Source organism: Nematostella vectensis, chromosome 14, assembly GCF_932526225.1.
Source record: "Nematostella vectensis chromosome 14, jaNemVect1.1, whole genome shotgun sequence".
Taxonomy (NCBI): Eukaryota; Metazoa; Cnidaria; class Anthozoa; order Actiniaria; family Edwardsiidae; genus Nematostella; species Nematostella vectensis.
Window position 1 is genome coordinate 10,924,846 of NC_064047.1, and position 21,553 is coordinate 10,946,398.

Sequence of the window (21,553 nt, forward strand, 5' to 3'; positions counted from 1 at the left end):
ATCGTCTGTTTGTGCTAAGCACAAATGCTTAAAAGTGATCATTGGTGACAAAAATGCATAATTGTGACACCGGTCAAGTGTTGGGCGTAAATCTTCTCATCTACGATGGGACTAGCATGCTAAACCATAAAAAGCCACTGGGCTGCTTGATTTTCTTCCACCACCGGGCAGGTTCGCAATCTTTGAGATCTTCCAATTCAGGTGCTTAGTATTTTGCCCTCTCTGTTTCCTTATTCAACCTGCAGGAAATCAAGCCTACTGTGCTAAAATCATACTGACTGTTTACAATTACAACTACAGTATATAATAATAATAAATTACCGTAGCTGTTCTGAGTGCTTCTATACAACTTCTATACTAAAAAATTTGAAATGAAAAATACAAATCTATACCCTCAAAAGATTTCAGAAAACAGCATATCTTGCTACCACAAAGCTTTCCAGATTGTTGGATTCTGATCAAGCATAGTCTGCGAAACAGGTTATCAAAAAGCACCCCAGACAGCTTCCAGAAAAGCTGTTATGTCGGACATAGCACTTGGCCAAAAATAGGGAGATTCGGCTCCGAAATCTGCTCGCTATCTCCTCCATTTTTTCGTGCAACTACATAAGATCGGCTATTCCAACTTGGCTAACTAAGCTCGGCTTTTCCGCTTTTTGATGCATTTTTTTTCACAAGTTTTCCGTCTTTCACGAAACAGGTGCCTGTTGAGCAGGCTAAAACAAGCACTGAAGACAAATTGTAGAACAAGCACTGGTGAATGTTGAGGCCACATATGTAATAACCTGCCACATTTGTTATAACGGCCACATTTGTAATAAGGTAGGCCACATTTGTAATAAACTATCCCATATCTCATAAAAGAAACAATATATGACATCCAAACTAGGTAGGTGTCATGTAGGTGTCAAGGGGGGTGCAACTAGGTGGTCACGTGATATGTAACGTCATCCACGATGTCATTTTAAAATAAGAAATAAAAACATAAAAGATATGTCATGATAAACACATCGTCAGGCTGCCAAACATGCAAGATGTCATGCTAGTGTCAATAAGGTGAGACAAAACGGTCACATGATGTATGACGCCATTGACGACATCGAAATATTCATATCTCAAGTTGAAACATCGTCAGATATCCAAACATGTAGCGTCGGTAGGTGTTTAGGCAGATCAAAGAGATAGTAACGTGATGTGGGACTTTTTCGATAGCGACACAAGTATTCATAAAGCCTGATATCAAAATAACTGGAAAAAAATAATCAAAGTTCAGGTTTGGAGCTCTGCTTTTAGGCAGTGCCTCAAGATATCTGGTAAACAAGAAGAATTTGATTTTTCCAAGAGACAAGGAAGATGTAGCGACATAATGAATCAAAATGAAGTCATTGATTATGCAAACTGAAGTCATAAGGCAAACATCAAGGATCGCATCTTATCCAATAAAAGAAAGACTAATATGCTCTTGACAGCAAAATGCACTATATGACGAAATAAGTCATATCATGATAAAAACAAGGGCAATTCTGATAATTATAATCAACTTTTATTTTCTCAATCAATGTATCCCACCATTAATAGTAATTACAAATATTTCTTAATAAAGTAACAATCATTTTAACTCAATAACAATAAAACGCATGCCTTATCATGTCATAAGTATGATAGCAGGTGATTACAATGATACGAGTGTCCATCTGCATTACATATGCGCCAATCTATCTCAGGCGAAAAATTTTTTTTTAGACACATACAGCTCGCTATCAATTATCTTTCCGTGGGTTGTGCGGTTTTTTTCGCTGGTTAGTGATCTAAAAACACCGATTGACACTTTCTAACGCTCTTTCATGGGCTGCAAGCGATGGCTATAATAGCACCCTAAAAGATACCGCTAGGTAAAAAAATCTGGGCATTCTCATTTTCACCCCTAAAAGATACCCAAGGCTCCAAACTTACAGCCTATAAGACCCCCCCCCCCTCCCCCCGGGCGATGGTCCCGCCTATAGAGTTAGCATAGAGTTGTCACTTGAGAGATTACATTTAAGGCATTGGATCATGGGGTGCGCTCTGTGATTCTGCTATTTCTTAGGGTTAAAAACACCTTCAAACACGCCCAATTCTCCATCTTTTTTTAATGGGAGCCCCCTCCCTCCCTGTTTTCAGCTTATTAAATCTCGTCAGCACTTTTTCAAGTCGCTCGTCATACTCTTTTTTATCTCTTCCATATAGAGCAGGGCTGACTTTATTCTTTTCTGGAAATGTTGCAATATGCTGAAGTTATCTCAAATGGTACTGGCAAACAAGGGAGCACGGCAGAATGTGTTCCTATTTAACGCGCGATTGATATTACTACAAAAGTAAACCACTTTGTTATGTAACACCTCATGTGTGTTTGTTCTGTAAGGGGAGTCATCACTGGCGCTGTTGGGGGTGTTGTTCGTTTCATAGGTTACAGACCGCTCGAAGATATCGGATCCGCGTAGTATCGGCACGAAGTACCGACGAAAGATGCACGAAGTGCACCACGAGCCTCTATCCTCTATCCTCGGAAAGGATTCGGGCATTATATGAACAAAGACCCTGTTGACAAACATAATCCACTTCATAATCCGAGCCCTACACCCCAACAACGTTTATTTTCGTAATAATATATCGCGCGTTTAAATAGGAATACATTCTGCCGTGCTCCCTGACAACTTCAACTGGTAACTGTAACAAAATATCTTAAAATAAGTTAACGTTGTCAGCAATAACGACGTCTTTTGCAAGCTCTATCTCAAAAAAAAAGACTGTTTGCATCCAGCTTTGAGAAGATTTTCGCTCAACTTATATGAGCAAGAATATCATCTACCAAAGGAGTTATGAGGCCTTCACGTATAACTTGGTCATTGAGCCTTTTGAGGTCGACAAATCTATCATCAACATTTTGATCCGGACACTTAGTTCTTCTGGTGTCGTCGGAACTTGTAGTCTGCGTCGACAGTTAAATATAAAAGTGGACAACCATGCAACAATGCAGATTTGGTTTTCTTAGAACGATAGGAAGAAAACCACCGGACAGAGTCTATCTGCTGGTGTGGGTCGGATTTTGTGGTCTACGTCGACAGTTGAAAACATATACAAACTTAAATTACTAAACGGTGTTAAAAAAAAAAAAAGCAACCGCGACTCCATCCGCAAAACAAGAGAAACCACACTGATAGCTCGCGCTGGTACCTGAACCCGCTGGCCTCAACCGGCGTGAATAAGAAGCCGTTTAGTAATTCACACCCTCCTATTTATCATCATCCACTATTTCCCTTAAGTTACTCCTTACTCAATTACTATTTTTTTTTCTTTTTTAAGTAAATCATCAATGAACTTTGTACATATAACTAGCTGTAACATGCCACTGTGATTCCTTTATGACCTGAAAAAGGCAGGTATTGGCCTAGAAATATCGTTAAAAAAATGTGGACTTTAAAAGCACACTAGCATACACACATTGACGAGTCCTTATTAGGACTCGTCAGCATGGCATAGCCGGTTTGCCTCAGTTAAACTTCATCGGCAAAAAAACTGGAGGGCGACTTCGACTCGAACGAAGTGCTTTAAACCACAGCTTAGATCCATGTGGGATCTAGAGCTGCGACCGGGCTAGCGTGATGCCAATTGTGCGGATCACCATGCGACCTTTGCTAGTCTAAAACTCCGTCGGATAGCCAAACTATCCTTGCGAAACTATCCTATCCGGCTATGCCATGCTGACGAGTCCTAATAAGGACGAAACAGATATCCATGGTTGCCGAACTGCACGGGTAATAGACTGTGCTAGCGTCCCGTCTTGGCCCGACTGGTGCCAATGTGTGTATGCTAGTGTGCTTTTAAAGTCCACAGTTAAACAAAAACTCTGCGTTGTTGTCGACTTTTTCGTATCTTTGAGGTGGCGCATTTTTAACAAATGCCACGTTTAAAGCAAGAATTATCGATGAATTCGAGATTCAGCATGTTCGAAAAGAAGAAAAATACATTATCATCGTGAATTCAAAATCTCGATGTTGCGAAGAGAATCCCTCTCAAAAAGCGCGCCGCAAGTCACGTGACCACAAAGTGAACCCTTGATCACGTGATGTGACACACGCCGCCATCTTGAATCTCGCGGTGTTGCGGAGTTCGGTGTGCAACTGGATCGGCGTTCTCGTCTCTAAATCCGCAAATTCACTCAATATATCGGTTTCAAAACACACAATGTCTGTAGTTGACAAGCTAGATGCCGCACGGCACTCCATAACGGGGTCAAATTTGGCAAAAATCGCCTGCAAAGCTACAAGCCGCGAAGTTATGGGTCCGAAAAGGAAACATGTTGACTGTGAGTTATTGGCCGTAATTGTAATTTCTCGATGCAATTACGGTCGCTTGAAATAACTGTAGAATGTGCTAATCGAAGTGTTTTATTTATTATTGAAGACCTTATCCAATGCACTAATACAGACAACGTGTCAATACCGAATTTGGCGGAGATTTTATTTGAGCGCTGCACTAATTCCAGTTGGGTTGTCGTCTTCAAATCTCTTTGCACTTTCCACCATTTGATGAGCTACGGGAATGAGGTAAGCACCACCAACACAAAGGCCGGCTATCGTATTTAGGATTTCCAGCTGTTTAAATGCAGGCTTTCTGTCTTTTCTTGTTTGAAAGATTCTATTTACACCTCTATTCGTTCTCAGATTACCCATAACAAGGCCGTAACTGGTACGAAAATCCTTTCTCAAGAGTTTGGTCTCTCACTTCCGTTCTCTAATTCCCTCCCATTCAATTAACACACGCAATACAAAAAAAATACTTCCTTTTACTAAGCAAGCGTGGAATTTTTCTAGTTGTAGTTGTCTCGAGTTTGGGACCCTGTATCATGCAGGGTGACTTGTCTAATTTTTTTCGGACATTTTATTTGTATAGAAATGCAAATATTATACTCGTAGTAGCTTCCATATGTCAACAACAAGTTTTCTCGCCTCTTAGTTTTTGTTTTTGATATTTTACATAAGATCGCAATATTTCAAATTTCCTCCCCTGGTTCTTGCATATATTTTTGTTCTTTGCTTTGCTTTTTTGTAGTTGTTATACCTCGACTCTTCAGCAAATTGCTTTTCAAAGAGAGCGATTCAAAAAATCTTATTTTTGTGTCAGCTAAAGGACATATGTATCCAATTCAGCCCCCACTGTCACTCGATTAAAAAAAAAACAGCGTTAAAGAATACATGATCGCCTATTTGTACATTACACCAAACAAGGTACTTCTCCATTTCGATCGAACGTTTGATCAGGTTTTTTTCTGAACGTGTACAGCCATACTTTCACGGTCTGGTGAACATAGGTTTGGCAAGTTCCCGATTTCAATCGAGTTTCTGCAGCTTTCCTGAAGTACTGGTTGCCAGAATGCAATATTTCATAACCACAACAATTCCTTTGCTATAGTTACTGCCTTACCATGGTGAAAATCTCAGTACACTTTTGTTTTGTTTGCGATTTTATATTTGCTGAAGCCATTTTGACTGAAACTTGTCAGGCTATGTAATAAGAATAGGATTTCAATGTAAACAATCTCTTCTAGATCACATAATAGGGTATTTTTTTCCTTTTCTTATATAGAAGACAATTAATTCTTTCCCTCATTTTGAAATAAACCCATTTTGACTGAAACTTGTCAGGCTATGTAATAAGAATAGGATTTCAATGTAAACAATCTCTTCTAGATCACATAATAGGGTATTTTTTTCCTTTTCTTATATAGAAGACAATTAATTCTTTCCCTCATTTTGAAATAATACATTTGTATGTATAACTAAAACCTTTACATGTGAAATAGTACAGTATTTTTATCCTCAATCCATTCAAAATCTTTGTTAGTTTTCCCTTAGTCTTGTGGGTCAATTATTTTCCTAAATGCATACATAAGCTTGCGTTGTTGCTGTGTTTTTTTTTTTTAAGAAATATCTAGTAAAAAACGCTATCTCTGACTTTGTTTAAGCAGTTCCTTGTATTCATGGAGAAAGTAGAGCGACAAGCAGCAAAATTAGCGGATAAATTACCATTCCATTTGAAACTAGACGCTGCACGCAGGGTTTACTGGAATACCTGAGGATTGCATCTGCAATTACCTTGAGCCTTCTTTCTTTTTTCTACCATTAAAAAACACACATTTAATTATGATAAAATCATATGTAAAAATGTATAAATGCTATATTATAACGCTGATTGGGGTAAGAAAGGTAAGAAACACCAGCTTTCCAGGCAGGGTAGGGGACCCCATAATAGTAAATGGGGGTTTGGGGTTAAAAATTGCTGACTGCCCTCAATGTTCTATCTGTTAGGAGTATGGATGTTACAACCAGAGTCATCTTTATAAACAATATAATTATTTCTATTTTTTATGGTGTTTATTTTTTGTGTATTTATATATTTATTTATATTATATATTTATATATTTATTTATTATATATTTATATATATTTGTATTTTTATATTTATTTTTGTGTATTTATATTTGTGTATTTTTTATTTTTTTTTGGTGTATTGTATTCATTGTTCTGGTACGAGATCGGGACAGTTTGGGCTTTTTGATTCTATTCTGAAATATATCAGGATGTATTTCATGAAGAGTGTAGTGTCATATATAAATTATCCTAGTCGTCAAACACCAAATGCTAGCATAGAGAACAGAAACTAAATCTTAAATGTGTCACCCTCAATGTGCTATCTCTTAGGGCTAAATTTTCTGTTACAACCAAAAATAACCATATTGTAATATCAGTACTGTATATATATTTTTTTATTGCTATGGTTTTTATTATTGTATTATAAGTGCAAAGCAAACAATAAGATCTATTTATGCTATCATATTGTTTAGACAAAAGTATTTTTAAGTCAATTGGGAGGGCTGAATTTAAACACTAAACCCCACCAACACGACAGAATCCTCTAGTTTTTTATGGCAAATGTTTTTAAAAAAACATGACATTTGATAAGAAAAGGTTTTATCTTAGAAAGAAGAAGAAAAAAAAAACAAATCAAGGAAGGCATGCGTTATTATTATTAGCAATTGGCCTGTGGAGGACAAAATGTTCTTATATTAAGAATGAATCAATAGGCATAGGCATTAAGATTACCTCTAGTTCATTACGAAGCGCCCAGAGCATTTTAACTTAGGCCTTGAAGCAGTCTTTATGTATCTCTATGCTATCTGCTACGGTACAGTAGTTGGGAGAATCGAGTCTGCCCCGCCTCTTGTGGAATCGCAAATCTTTCCACAACGAAATTTAGAGTTAAAATTCCAAGTTTATTATGACTTTCAGCATTGGCATTATAGATAGCAAAGCCTTGATTCCATTTGCAGTAATAAAATAGCCAGTCTTGCCTTTTTGACCGCACAAGTACAAGCGATTCTCAATCTTCAAGATGGCGGCAATCAAAAATTGTGAGATTAGTAAGTGTGCAAAGACTCTTGGGTATGATGTTGCACAACTCGGGACGACATCCATGTTGATTGCCATGTTAGAACTACTATACTTTTGTCCTTTTCTAGGTAGTAATATCACTGTCAATGCACAATAACAAGAATGCTTAGAAATGCACAATAACAATAATGCTGTGTAAATTGACTGCTATGACTATACTGTCTATGGATATCTTGGAAATATTAGAAATGCACAATAACAAGAATGCTGAATGGAAACTAAGGGGAGACCAAAAAGAAGGGGAGAAACAGCCTGGAGAGTACTTGGGAAAACATATAGCCACGACTGTTGGAAAACCTAAGATCAAAGCAATGTTATTGGTCAACTTGTGGATTGAATGCAACATTTACAATGCTCTGGGTCCCTGCAGGGTACTCCCTCATGTTGACTTTTGGCCATTTTGACATTTTTTGGCCATTAATTTACCAAAGCATGGAATCAAACAATAGTGGTTAATAGTATTAATAGTATAATTTCCCAAGTGGATATAAGAAATTGCACATGCTGATTTGTCAAGATTTTTAACCTAGCATTAAAAGTGAAAAATCCCAAAAAGTAAATCAGAACTGTTTTTCGTTAGTGAAATCTTAGGATTCTCTTGGGTAATAATACTAAAACAATTATTTGCCTCAAGGTCAGTGAATATTGCATAATAATCCCCTCGACTTCGACTTGGGGATTATTAAAAGCAATATTCACACTTCAGTGAATAATGGTTAAATACCATCTTCCCAGATATCATTGATGGAAATGCTAATTTTCCTATATCAATTCAGTAAAATCTCCAGAACTCTTTCCAAAATTTGAAACCAATTTCATCAACTTAAGAAAGCAGCAGTATATAGTAAAAATTGCCCTGCTAGGAAGTTCTGGATATTATTATATGGATATAAGACCAGGCTTTATGCAACCAGGCCCCCTTGAGTTGACTGCTCCCAGCACTTCACTTTCTATTAGAAACTCCCAGTCGGTAGGGTTTGTGGTGTTGGGAATCCTTGTAACATTGTAGCAAAAATGAGAATGAAAATTTAAAAAAAATACCTAGGAAAAAGAACAAAGCTCTACTGACCATGTTAGAAAAATTGCATTTTGATGTTAAGATGGCCTGTTAGATTGAAAATACTTCTAATATTTTCTAGTGTTCTCAGAACCCCGGAATAGTGATCATTAAAAAGACATTGTTGCCTCCTTTTGTTGAAGCATCGAACTTTTGAATGGGTGTCATTTTATCAAGGCTGCATTTTAACGTTATAAAGTTGCTGTACCATATCTACACATTATTGTATATCGCAATTGTCAGTACCATCACTCTTGAGAAAGTCAGCTTTACTTTTATTGTTGTGTTTGTTGCTAGTGTGCATGTCTTGATCCTGGAAGTCAATCATTGTTTTTTGTTGTTGTTGTTTTTTTCAGAGGTTTATTCAGTATATGGCATCTCGCACAACAAGCTTTACATTACAGGGATTTTTAGACAAGAGTGGTGTACAAGGTAATTTATATTCAGTTTCACCAGCATTATGATGGTGATGAAGTTTCACCAGCATTATGATGGTGATGATCCTCACCATCATCACAACTGATTTATGATGGTCATATTATTGTCATCATCATTATCATCACCACCCAAAGTATGATTGTCATCATCATTATCATCACCACCCAAATTATGATTGTCATCATCATCACCATCACCAAAACTATGGTTGTCATCATCACCAACCAAACTATGATTGTCATCACTATCACCAAAACTATGATTGTCATCATTATTGCCATCATCAAACCTTTTTTTATGGTTCTGGGAGGATCTAATAGTCCTTGAACTTTGTTAAAACACACCTTAAGCTACAGACAATATGGATTTTGAAAAACTGTAAGCCCCTCTCCAAAATGAGTGCCTTGGCTGGGTAAGCGCGTCACCTGCAACATGAAAACTTAGATAGCTGCTGCAGCGCTTATTCAAGCAATTACAGTAATCAAAACAATCAACAGGAATGAAAACAAACTTTGTCAGATTAGCACTTATTTATTGCTAGCACCTTGAAGATAATGATGAACTTTTGTCTTCTCAGGCTATGACATGTCAACATTTGTACGTCGCTACGCCAACTATTTAAATGAAAAGGCATGGTCATACAGAGAGATGGGGTATGATTTCTGCCGCTGCAAGAGAGGGTAAGTCACAAGATTTATTATTACACTGCATTCACATTTACTGTTTAAAAAATCTCTAGGAATATAAAATAACAGTTCAAATCAGTCACAAGATTTATTATTATACAGCTTCCTCTCTATCCCTGTTTACTGTAACAAATCTCCAGGACTAAAAATGTCCACAGTTAAAATCAGTTACAAGATTTATTTTCATACAGCTTTCTCTTCATTCCCTTGTTCCATAACAAATCTCTATGACTAAAAACATAACAGTTAAAATCAGTCACAAGATATATTATTATACAGATTTCTCTTCATTCGCACTTCCTGTAACAAATCTCTAGGACTACAAACATTATAGTTTAAATCAGTGATCAGTTGTCGTCTTATCTTTAAAATGTTCAATTATAGGGCATTCCATTTCAACAGTTCCAGCTCCTCTGTAGTGGAAAGAAATATTGTGAGGCTTGTATGATGAGCTAATATGTGAGGTCTCCTTAAACAGGTCCAATATTAGACTGTCAAGACTCTGTTCTGTTATGTGTTCAGTTTACATAGAACCTCCCTAAGCTGGACAAATAACAGGACAGCTACTGTAGGTGTACGAGACCAGTGTCAAAGTTTTGGTAAAAAAAATCTCAGCTTGTATCATAAAAGGGGCCTGAGTGATACATAGTTTAATCCTGTATTGTGTGCTTTCAGGAAAGAAGATGGAGTTCTGCGTGCTATGGATAGTACGAAAGTAGGTAGCACACACCATTCCAAGCAATACAGAAGACCTAGTATTGAAAGGCCTATGTCAACCACACCTTTGTTATTGATTTAAATTATTGGAAGGCAAATAATGTTATTAAATCCCGAAATAAACATCTAAAAACAAAGTTTAATACTTTATTTACCAAATCCAATCGAAAATACCGCATTGGCTTCCCCAAATCAGCCGATGGAAATGGATGCTTTTTCACACTTGGTACTTTGCTAGGATGACAAAATGGCTGCTGACAAGCTGTTTTAACATTGGTTTTGTTTTTAGTTGTTAAAGGCCCTCCCTGTTCTACAGAAGCAAACTGATGCCCTACTTGAAGTTGATGTAAGGATTTGATTCTTTCAATTTATTAGCCTGCATAGCAAGGGTTTCTTCACAGGGGAAGTGGACATTGAGCGAACATGCCTTTAGTCATACTCTTTGCCTGCTCTCTATCAATAGTCAGAGTTGTCAATATGCAGAGTGACTAGTGTTTACTGTATTTCGTAAAAATGTAGGCAATATTGCTGTGTCTAATCGGATATGCTTATTCTACTTAGATCAAGTCAACAGAGCTGAGTAATGGTGTAATCAACTGTGCATTTGTGCTGTTATTCAAAGTGAGTCTGACACTGTTACAAGACTATGATAAGAAAAAAAACAGGGAATATATTATCTCCATGATGGAGTTTTAAAACAAATTATATGTGCTGCCCTTAAGATTTCTTTTCTTTCATATTACATTATTTATAATAATATAAGACTCAACTCTTAATAATGTTTTAATGTTGCAGGGGCAGATCTAGCTTTTTCATTGTTAACATTTTTTATGCCCTGGTCTCTTACAGGACCTGATCCGTCTATTTGCCTGTTATAATGATGGTGTTATTAACCTTTTGGGTGAGTACATTACACAGTTGCTAGCCAAAGTATCAGGTGATTTCATTTTTCAAAGGTTGGAGAGGAAAAATAAATCTAGCTTGTAAGCAATCACACATTCAATCATTCAGTCACAACTTCAATCTTCCATGCAACTTGAATCTCAGGTGTGTCAAACAAATAATGATTAGATACTATTTTGAAGTGCTCAAACATAACTTTGATCCGGAGAATCCTCTCACATGAAAAACTATGTCTGTCGTGTAACGTGTCATGTCAGGAGTGGATCTAGGGGTGCCCCCCCCCTGTTGTCAGATATTTGGCTTAAAGATAACACAAAATATAATGAAATCCACTGAAAAATTAATCCTCCCCTTCCTTGAATCCTCCCCCCCCCCCCCCCCCTTTTGGAATTCCTGGATCCGCCCTCGCATGTATGATGTCTCACCCCAAACGCTGCTGCTGCTAACTCGTTGTAATGCCTTTTATTTTCTTTGGAGGGACCACTGTAATTGTCCTATGACGGCTGTGGACACTCTGGCTTCTAGGAAATAAAAATAAAATAAAAATAATTAAAAAATAATAATGCATTATGTAATTACTACTCATCTTATTCTTCAGAGAAATACTTTGACATGCCAAAGAAAGAGTGCAAAGCGGCCCTTGATATCTACAAAAGGTTTGTCACACGCATGGACAGGGTGTCAGAATTCATGAAAACAGCTGAAGATGTGGGCTTTGATAAGGAGGATATCCCAGACCTTAGCAAGGTAAATTAGATATAAATATTACCAATCTGCATAATCCGCTCTACTGACTATATTCTTTCTGGGACAGGCTCCTAACAGTTTATTGGATGCTCTCGAGAACCACTACCAAGCTCTAGAGAAAGGAAAAGCTACCACAGCCTCTCACAAGTAAGTTGGCACTCTTTACTCTTCCCTTGGTGCCACACCCTAGAGGGAAGAATCCTCCCTCCTCAAACAGTAGTTGCGGTCTTGCACCTGTGTGGCTGTCAGTCATAGGGAATCTCAACCCCTTGCACCAAGGCTACCTTAACAATATATTGCAGTATATCTGCCTTTTTTGGTTTATCCTTGTATTAGCTCTCTTCTTGTTAAATTTGCAACTTTGTTTTCAGGCCCCTCACGATACCCTCCATCACCGTACCAAAAGTTGCAATTGATGCATTTGAGTCTGGCAGTTTCTTGACGAAGTTTGATGACACAGACACAGATGTCAATACCAAACACTTACTAGAGGAGGAGGAAAAACACCTGCAGGCATTTAAGGTTGGTTTGGACACCCCTAACACATGATGTGGCGTGATAGCCCAGTGGTACGGGCTACGCTTCTCAAGGGTCTACACCCAGGTCAGGGTCTAAACCCAGGTCAGGTCAACTTGGGATTTATCAGGGGGACTTGGGGTTTGGACATTCCCCACACATGTGGCATGATATCTCATGTGAATCTCTCTTTTCTCAGTTGAGGATGTTAAGCTGAAGGTCCTTTCTCTGACTGCACATCATTAACCTGTATTGAGGGACCCCTTTATAACTCTTAAAACAATAAAAATGACTATTTCCAATCTGATAATATGATAACCTTTTAAAAGGGATAGTGTAAAATAGACATAATACACATAAAGTGTTTCATGACTTTGAGCTATTCCATCAATTTCACAGTCTGCCAAAGAATCCAACACATCTGTTCAACTGCCAAAACCACAGGCCTCCCAACCATCACAGGTCCCCCGGCCACAGGTACCCCAAGCACCCCAACAATTACCATGGCAAGCCTCGGCACCAGCACCAGCACCAGCCAAGGCGACGTCACCCAGTGATGACCTCCTTCAGCTAGATGCAGCATTTGCAGTGTCTATACCACAGGCCACATCCACTTCTTTCTCGCCATCATCTGCATTCCTGCCAAGCCAGCCCTTCTCAGGGGGACAACAAGCATTTCCGTCGAGTGGTGGGTTTGGCAGTACAAGTCAGTGGGGAGCCACAAACGCGCCCCCTCATGGTGAGACAGTGTTCCTTGATGAGCCACTTCTTGTTATTGTTCACCTTCTAAAATACAACAGTTCATTTGTTTGAACACTTTGCCAGTCAATTTTTCAATTTTTTAGGGTGAGAAAAAGTTTTATGTGAAACAATCACTTGAGAAAATGCCCTCGCCAATTCCCTGCATGGCCCTAGTCATTCTAGTTATTTTATTCCACATTTTTTATATGTCATTTCTGTATTCTTATGTCTCATTTCTGAATCCATGCTTCCAGGATTTGATAGCAACAGGAATCCATTTGGAGAGCCTACACAGAGTGATGCTGACTTCGACCAGGTGTTTGGGGGCAAAGCAGTCGTTGCCGCTCCCTCCGATGTAGGTGTACTACAACCTGTCGCTGCTAGCAATGCTGCTCCAAACCTGATCTCTCAGAGGCAGGCAGAGGAAGAGAGCATTAAAGGGACTGGAGATTTACACTCCAGCTTACAAAGAGTGGCCAAGTCACTTGGTACGTAGGTACATATGACTTTTAACAGGGAATGGAGGTCTGCATGGCCCCTGAGCTTACAGTGAGCTAGGAGAAACTATGATCAAATTTTAGAAATAGACCTAAGCTTCTAAGTATGGCCTCTACAGTTTAATCAAATCTGACTAGTTGAATGACATGCTAATTTATTTGTCTGCTTTAGACTCATTTTCCGTAGGTAACGGCAGTGTGAAATCTGCAACAGGAAAGACCCAACACCAATGGACTCCATCACAGCCTCAAGTTAAGACAGGTGGCCCTAATTGGCAAAAACAGAACCTGATGGCAAGCACAACACTCCCACCCTCACAACCTGCATGGGGCGGAGCTGCACCCGTACCAGGAGCCCAACCTGTGCCCCCTATGGCCCAGCCCATGGGCGGCATGTACAGACCTGGGTTTACACCAGTGTCACAACCAATGGTATGTGTACCACTTCCTCGCTACTGGTCACTTTTACCAGTGTCACAACCAATGGTATATGTACCACTACCTTGGCACTGGTCACTTTGAGCAGTGTCACAACCAATGGTATGTGTACCACTAGTTCGGCACTGGTCACTTTAACCAGTGTCACAACCAATGGTATATGTACCACTACCTTGGCAATGGTCACTTTTACCAGTGTCACAACCAATGGTATGTGTACCACTTCCTTGGCACTGGTCACTTTGAGCAGTGTCACAACCAATGGTATGTGTACCACTTCCTTGGTACTGGTCACTTTGAGTAGTGTCACAACCAATGGTATGTGTACCACTACCTTGGCACTGGTCACTTCTACAAGTGTCACAACCAGTGGTATGTGTACCACTAGCTCGGCGCTGGTCACTTTTACCAGTGTCACAACCAATGGTATGTGTACCATTACCTTAGCACTGGTCACTTTTACCAGTGTCACAACCAATGGTATGTGTACCACTACCTTGGCACTGGTCACTTTTACCAGTGTCACAACCAATGGTATGTGTACCACTACCTTGGCACTGGTCACTTCTACAAGTGTCACAACCAATGGTATGTGTACCACTACCTTGGCACTGGTCACTTCTACAAGTGTCACAACCAATGGTATGTGTACCACTAGCTCGGCGCTGGTCACTTTTACCAGTGTCACAACCAATGGTATGTGTACCATTACCTTAGCACTGGTCACTTTTACCAGTGTCACAACCAATGGTATGTGTACCACTACCTTGGCACTGGTCACTTTTACCAGTGTCACAACCAATGGTATGTGTACCACTACCTTGGCACTGGTCACTTCTACCAGTGTCACAACCAATGGTATGTGTACCACTAGCTCGGCGCTGGTCACTTTTACCAGTGTCACAACCAATGGTATGTGTACCACTACCTTGGCACTGGTCACTTTTACCAGTGTCACAACCAATGGTATGTGTACCACTACCTTGGCACTGGTCACTTTTACCAGTGTCACAACCAATAGTATGTGTACCACTACCTTGGCACTGGTCACTTTGAGCAGTGTCACAACCAATGGTATGTGTACTACTTCCTCGGCACTGGTCGCTTTGAGCAGTGTCACAACCAATGGTATGTGTACCACTACCTTGGCACTGGTCACTTTACCAGTATCCAGTATCTTTACCAGGACTGGGAATGTCCTGATATCTAATAGTTACTGAATTCTGTTGTTACTGTATTCTAGGGACAGGGGTGTCCTGATATGTAATAGTTACTGAATTCTGTTGTTACTGTATTCTAGGGACTGGGGTGTCCTTATATCTAGTAGTTACTGAATTCTGTTGTTACTGTATTCTAGGGACTGGGGTGTCCCGATATCTAATAGTTACTGAATTCTGTTGTTACTGTATTCTAGGGACTGGGGTGTCCCGATATCTAATAGTTACTGAATTCTGTTGTTACTGTATTCTAGGGACTGGGATGTCCCGATATCTAATAGTTACTGAATTCTGTTGTTACTGTATTCTAGGGACTGGGGTGTCCCGATATCTAATAGTTACTGAATTCTGTTGTTACTGTATTCTAGGGACTGGGGTGTCCCGATATCTAATAGTTACTGAATTCTGTTGTTACTGTATTCTAGGGACTGGGGTGTCCTGATATCTAATAGTTACTGAATTCTGTTGTTACTGTATTCTAGGGACTGGGGTGTCCCGATATCTAATAGTTACTGAATTCTGTTGTTACTGTATTCTAGGGACTGGGGTGTCCCGATATCTAATAGTTACTGAATTCTGTTGTTACTGTATTCTAGGGACTGGGGTGTCCCGATATCTAATAGTTACTGAATTCTGTTGTTACTGTATTCTAGGGACAGGGAATGTCCTGATATCTAATAGTTACTGAATTCTGTTGTTACTGTATTCTAGGGACTGGGGTGTCCCGATATCTAATAGTTACTGAATTCTGTTGTTACTGTATTCTAGGGACAGGGAATGTCCTGATATCTAATAGTTACTGAATTCTGTTGTTACTGTATTCTAGGGACTGGGGTGTCCCGATATCTAATAGTTACTGAATTCTGTTGTTACTGTATTCTAGGGACTGGGGTGTCCCGATATCTAATAGTTACTGAATTCTGTTGTTACTGTATTCTAGGGACTGGGGTGTCCCGATATCTAATAGTTACTGAATTCTGTTGTTACTGTATTCTAGGGACTGGGGTGTCCCGATATCTAATAGTTACTGAATTCTGTTGTTACTGTATTCTAGGGACAGGGAATGTCCTGATATCTAATAGTTACTGAATTCTGTTGTTACTGTATTCTAGGGACTGGGGTGTCCCGATATCTAATAGTTACTGAATTCTGTTGTTACTGTATTCTAGGGACTGGGGTGTCCCGATATCTAATAGTTACTGAATTCTGTTGTTACTGTATTCTAGGGACTGGGGTGTCCCGATATCTAATAGTTACTGAATTCTGTTGTTACTGTATTCTAGGGACTGGGGTGTCCCGATATCTAATAGTTACTGAATTCTGTTGTTACTGTATTCTAGGGACAGGGAATGTCCTGATATCTAATAGTTACTGAATTCTGTTGTATTCTAGGGACTGGGGTGTCCCGATATCTAATAGTTACTGAATTCTGTTGTTACTGTATTCTAGGGACTGGGGTGTCCCGATATCTAATAGTTACTGAATTCTGTTGTTACTGTATTCTAGGGACTGGGGTGTCCTGATATCTAATAGTTACTGAATTCTGTTGTTACTGTATTCTAGGGACTGGGGTGTCCCGATATCTAATAGTTACTGAATTCTGTTGTTACTGTATTCTAGGGACTGGGGTGTCCTGATATCTAATAGTTACTGAATTCTGTTGTTACTGTATTCTAGGGACTGGGGTGTCCCGATATCTAATAGTTACTGAATTCTGTTGTTACTGTATTCTAGGGACTGGGGTGTCCCGATATCTAATAGTTACTGAATTCTGTTGTTACTGTATTCTAGGGACTGGGGTGTCCCGATATCTAATAGTTACTGAATTCTGTTGTTACTGTATTCTAGGGACTGGGGTGTCCCGATATCTAATAGTTACTGAATTCTGTTGTTACTGTATTCTAGGGACTGGGGTGTCCCGATATCTAATAGTTACTGAATTCTGTTGTTACTGTATTCTAGGGACTGGGGTGTCCCGATATCTAATAGTTACTGAATTCTGTTGTTACTGTATTCTAGGGACTGGGGTGTCCCGATATCTAATAGTTACTGAATTCTGTTGTTACTGTATTCTAGGGACTGGGGTGTCCCGATATCTAATAGTTACTGAATTCTGTTGTTACTGTATTCTAGGGACAGGGGATGTTCCCACCCTCTGGTGGCTTTGGCACTCAGCCATTCCAAAGAGCCAGTCCACAGCCACAAATGCCGTCAGACCCATTCGGTCCAATCCCAGGATCACAGGTCAGTAGAAAGAAAACATGCTCTGGAGTCTATTGCACTCTTCTGTAGATGGTTTATTAGTGTTATGACAGGGTTATAGTGAGCTCTTTTTGGGTTTTCTCTTGAGGTCTTCCCACAAACAAACAAATGGTTTCAGTCCTGACTTTGTTCTGTGGTCAGGCAAAGTCTAATACTGTCTGAGGCCCTTTCAATGCTTCCTAGTTGTATCCTTGCAATACAGCGTACCAGCTGCAATGAAATTGATAAGCTTTCCAGAGTTATTGAACTATTTATTTTAATAATGAAAACTATAAGAAACATTAAAAAGAAACGAGAAAAGTTACAAAATTATTTGAGCGATCAGTTCAGCCGGTCAGCTTTATTGCCTATTAACTAACCAGGCGGAGGATGAAGCCATGGCTGACAACAGAACAATAAAACTGGCTCCCTAGCTTCCTCTTTAGATATAAAGTTGTGGCAAAATAGCTCCTAGCACTCGTACATAATGTTTCTCCATGTATAAGATTGTTTGTTGTGTTTGATTTATCCATGTACTAGTACTCTTGTCTGGCCTTCAAGGAACCCAACTCTCAGCACTAGGTTCATCCATAATTTAAATGTATTTATTTTATTTTTCCAGGCAAGATTCTAGTGTACAAATAATCCTGTCAATTCAAGTCATATTACAGCATGCCAAGTGACTCTGCAATAAGCCACTCCATGGTAGGGCAGGACTACAGTCTAACATTGGGTAGTTTTGACAAAGCCAGAATATTTTATCTACCAGGATTTTGTACTCCAGAAGATCTTGTAAGCAGGTACTTGGCAAAGGTCCACACTTGAACGTCAAGATCCCTCTTATGAGGGCTAGGGTAGAGCAATGTGATGACAACTTGGGCATGAGTGAAAAACAAATCCCTTATGCCAATGCCAAGTTCACTATGGTATTTTTTTTAAAAACATTCGCAAACGTGAACACCAAAGGCATGCGTGCTCCTTTATCAAGTTATGTTTTTTGTGTCATCTGTGGTAGCACATAGTCCTTAAGCATGTAGGCAGTGTCAGAGGTAAGGGTGGAGTTGTGCCTTAGGTGGTTGTTTTGTGGTTTTGACGTTGGATATCAACATAAGACATACTGTTGGTCATACATACTTGAGGGGGGAGGGGAGGGGGACTTTGCATACAAATACTTTTCCATTCTAACCTTGATCCTCTATCAAAATATGATGTTCCATCTAGACAGTCTATATTCAACGTTAGTAACCACAAAAAACCAAAGTGTTAGAATTATTGTTAGACTCACACTCTATGGAAAAGGGGTGGAACTGAGTCAATTTAGCACTTTTACACCAAGTGGTTGCTTTGCCAGGAGGGATGAAAAAAAAACACTCAAAAGAAAATAATTGTCTGTTTGGATTTGTGACTCCAGAAATGTTAAAAAAATCTCACCACTCTTTCCATTAAAATGATAATTTCATAATGTTATGTACAAACTACATATAAGATACTCCATGAAAATAGTCCTACAGTAGACTCCTTTAATGACATTTACTCATTATGAGGTCTTACTGTATTAATGGTGTTCTTAATATTTACTTGGTCTTCCTTCAGACACAGACATAGCTGTCAACTTACCCGTATTTGGCGGGTGTACTAAGATTTTGGACCTCATCATAAGCCAATTTTTTTGTGAGAATGTTCATGCATTCTCAGTATGCACCAGCATTGGCTCTCTTGGTTTTTTTTTTTTTTTCACATATTTACTGTATTTCACCCAATGTCACAAGATTTCTGTCCAATTTGGGTTGACATCTATGTAGTACCGGAGGACTAAATAAGACGTTAACAATAATTTACAAATGCACAATAAAGTCATTCTTGTTTTCCAAGTTTGCAAGCTTTTTTTAGGACCCTGAGCCTCCCCAATCCCAGTAGTCTATAATTTGTGACTATAATTTTAATTTGATATTTTTTTACAGTTGTGACCATGTTTGTTCTTTTGGGTGTGTCCTTTTAAACCATATTGCATATGGCTTTGTTGTGCTTTGATTATATTGATGTTGTTAGCAGTTCAAGGCTAGCAGTTGAAGGAAACTGGTTTTCCCAATACTGTTGATAAATAGTTGTTGCTGTTTCAATATCCATATTTGTCATCGCATGGTGTCTGTCCATTTCCCAACCAGTTGTATAATAACACAATTAATTGCGCAAAGTACAATTCATCCTTATTAATTAGTATCAATCAGTAATTATTGGTCAAACAAACTAAAAGCTGCATAGTATAAATGTGCAACGTTTGTTACTTCTTGTAGTAAATACACTGGATTAAAAATTAAAATACAAAATGTCCTTTTATTGGTGTACCTAACATTCAGAGTAATCCCAGGCATTCTTACATGGGTTTCCTGTGGTTACAACGAGTTATGGTGCCACAGGGTAACCATCTCTTACTGTGGATAAGCTTGTTATAGATCCCACACTGCCTCATTGTTCATCCCTGAGCACAGGAAACCCACTAAGAAGACCTGGTACTAGGCTTTTTGACCTTGATTTCCTACCAAAATTATGAACATTTTCCAATAGTGTATATTGCTTCCAGTAACCAAACTCGAAATTAAAAAAAAAAAAATATGAAAATGGGTGAGCAGTTTAAAAAAAGACTCAAAACATTGGTAGTTTTTGTTAACTCTGAACATGACAGACGCATTCTAAAATGATCATTTTCATAAAGCTTGGGCAAAACTGTAAATGAATAAAACTGTCAAAAATTTGTCAGGCAAAGATCCCATCCCCAAGCTATTGCATCCAGATTTGGCAGTTTTACTTAAAATTGTTGGAAACAAAAGCTTAGATAATGGCCACATATACATACGTCATGTGAAAAATCAAAACTACAGTAGGTACTGCAGTAGAAAAATAAAAAAACTTGTGTATAGTTGATCAGTGTGAATAACAGAGACAATTGTTTTTAATAACAAAATAAAATAATAACATGATCACATCTTGTACGAGTGGTTATTTTCTTAAGAGTTGTTCTACTCATTTAGCACAGCTCCTTTAAACCGTGTAAGTAAATGCTCTGAATGGCCCAGTCACCACAAAGAGGGGCAGGCTATGCTTATTGTGACTGGGCTGTATTTTAGTTGCAGGAGGAGGGGGTGTTTTTAAGGCTACCCATTCAAAGTGAAGCTGAAGATTTATTTTTATTGGATCCTTAACAGCTTGTTAAGACCATGATTTCTTATTGGACCCAAACAGCTTGTTAAGACCATGATTTCTTATTGGACCCATAACAGCTTGTTAAGACCATGATTTCTTATTGGACCCAAACAGCTTGTTAAGACCATGATTTCTTATTGGACCCAAACAGCTTGTTAGAAAATGATTTCTTTATTGGACCCATAACAGCTTGTTTAGACCATTATTTCTTATTGGACCCATAACAGCTTGTTTAGACCATGATTTCTTATTGGACCAATAACCAGCTTGTTGAGACCAAGATTTCTTATTGGACCAATTACCAGCTTGTTGAGACCAAGATTTCTTATTGGACCCAGAACACTTGTTAAGACCATGATTTCTAATTGGATTCATAACAGCTCATTAAGAGCTGATGATTGATGATTAGGGGAACAAAGAAACCCATGTTTCTTTATTCAACGGCGGGTGAGCAGGGTGCACATCATGGACCCCCCCTCATGATCTGGAAAAAGTGTCTTTTCGTGGAAGGCTTGTCAAATGCTATCAATTTTTCATGTGATACCTCTGATTGTGCATCCCCTCCCCATAGCTGTCAAATTAGGTTGGTGTCACAAGATTTTGGACCTCATCACTCCTTATTTTGAGAGAATGTTTAAACTTTTTCTGTATCTGCGTGTTCAAC

The 21,553-nt window shown here is 38.8% G+C and overlaps 1 protein-coding gene across 1 annotated transcript; it reads left to right on the plus strand.

Annotated features, from left to right (window-relative positions):
• Positions 1-4,101: 4,101 nt before the first annotated feature.
• LOC5504725 (phosphatidylinositol-binding clathrin assembly protein LAP) lies at positions 4,102-20,015 on the plus strand. Its single transcript, XM_048721594.1, has 16 exons — positions 4,102-4,345; positions 4,444-4,586; positions 8,904-8,979; positions 9,563-9,665; positions 10,347-10,386; positions 10,678-10,734; positions 10,950-11,009; positions 11,238-11,289; positions 11,890-12,038; positions 12,106-12,185; positions 12,410-12,560; positions 12,954-13,293; positions 13,550-13,783; positions 13,965-14,224; positions 17,581-17,691; positions 18,311-20,015. The coding sequence occupies exons 1-16, from the start codon at positions 4,225-4,227 to the stop codon at positions 18,320-18,322; spliced, it is 1,989 nt and encodes a 662-aa protein (XP_048577551.1). The 5' UTR covers positions 4,102-4,224; the 3' UTR covers positions 18,323-20,015.
• Positions 20,016-21,553: the final 1,538 nt, after the last annotated feature.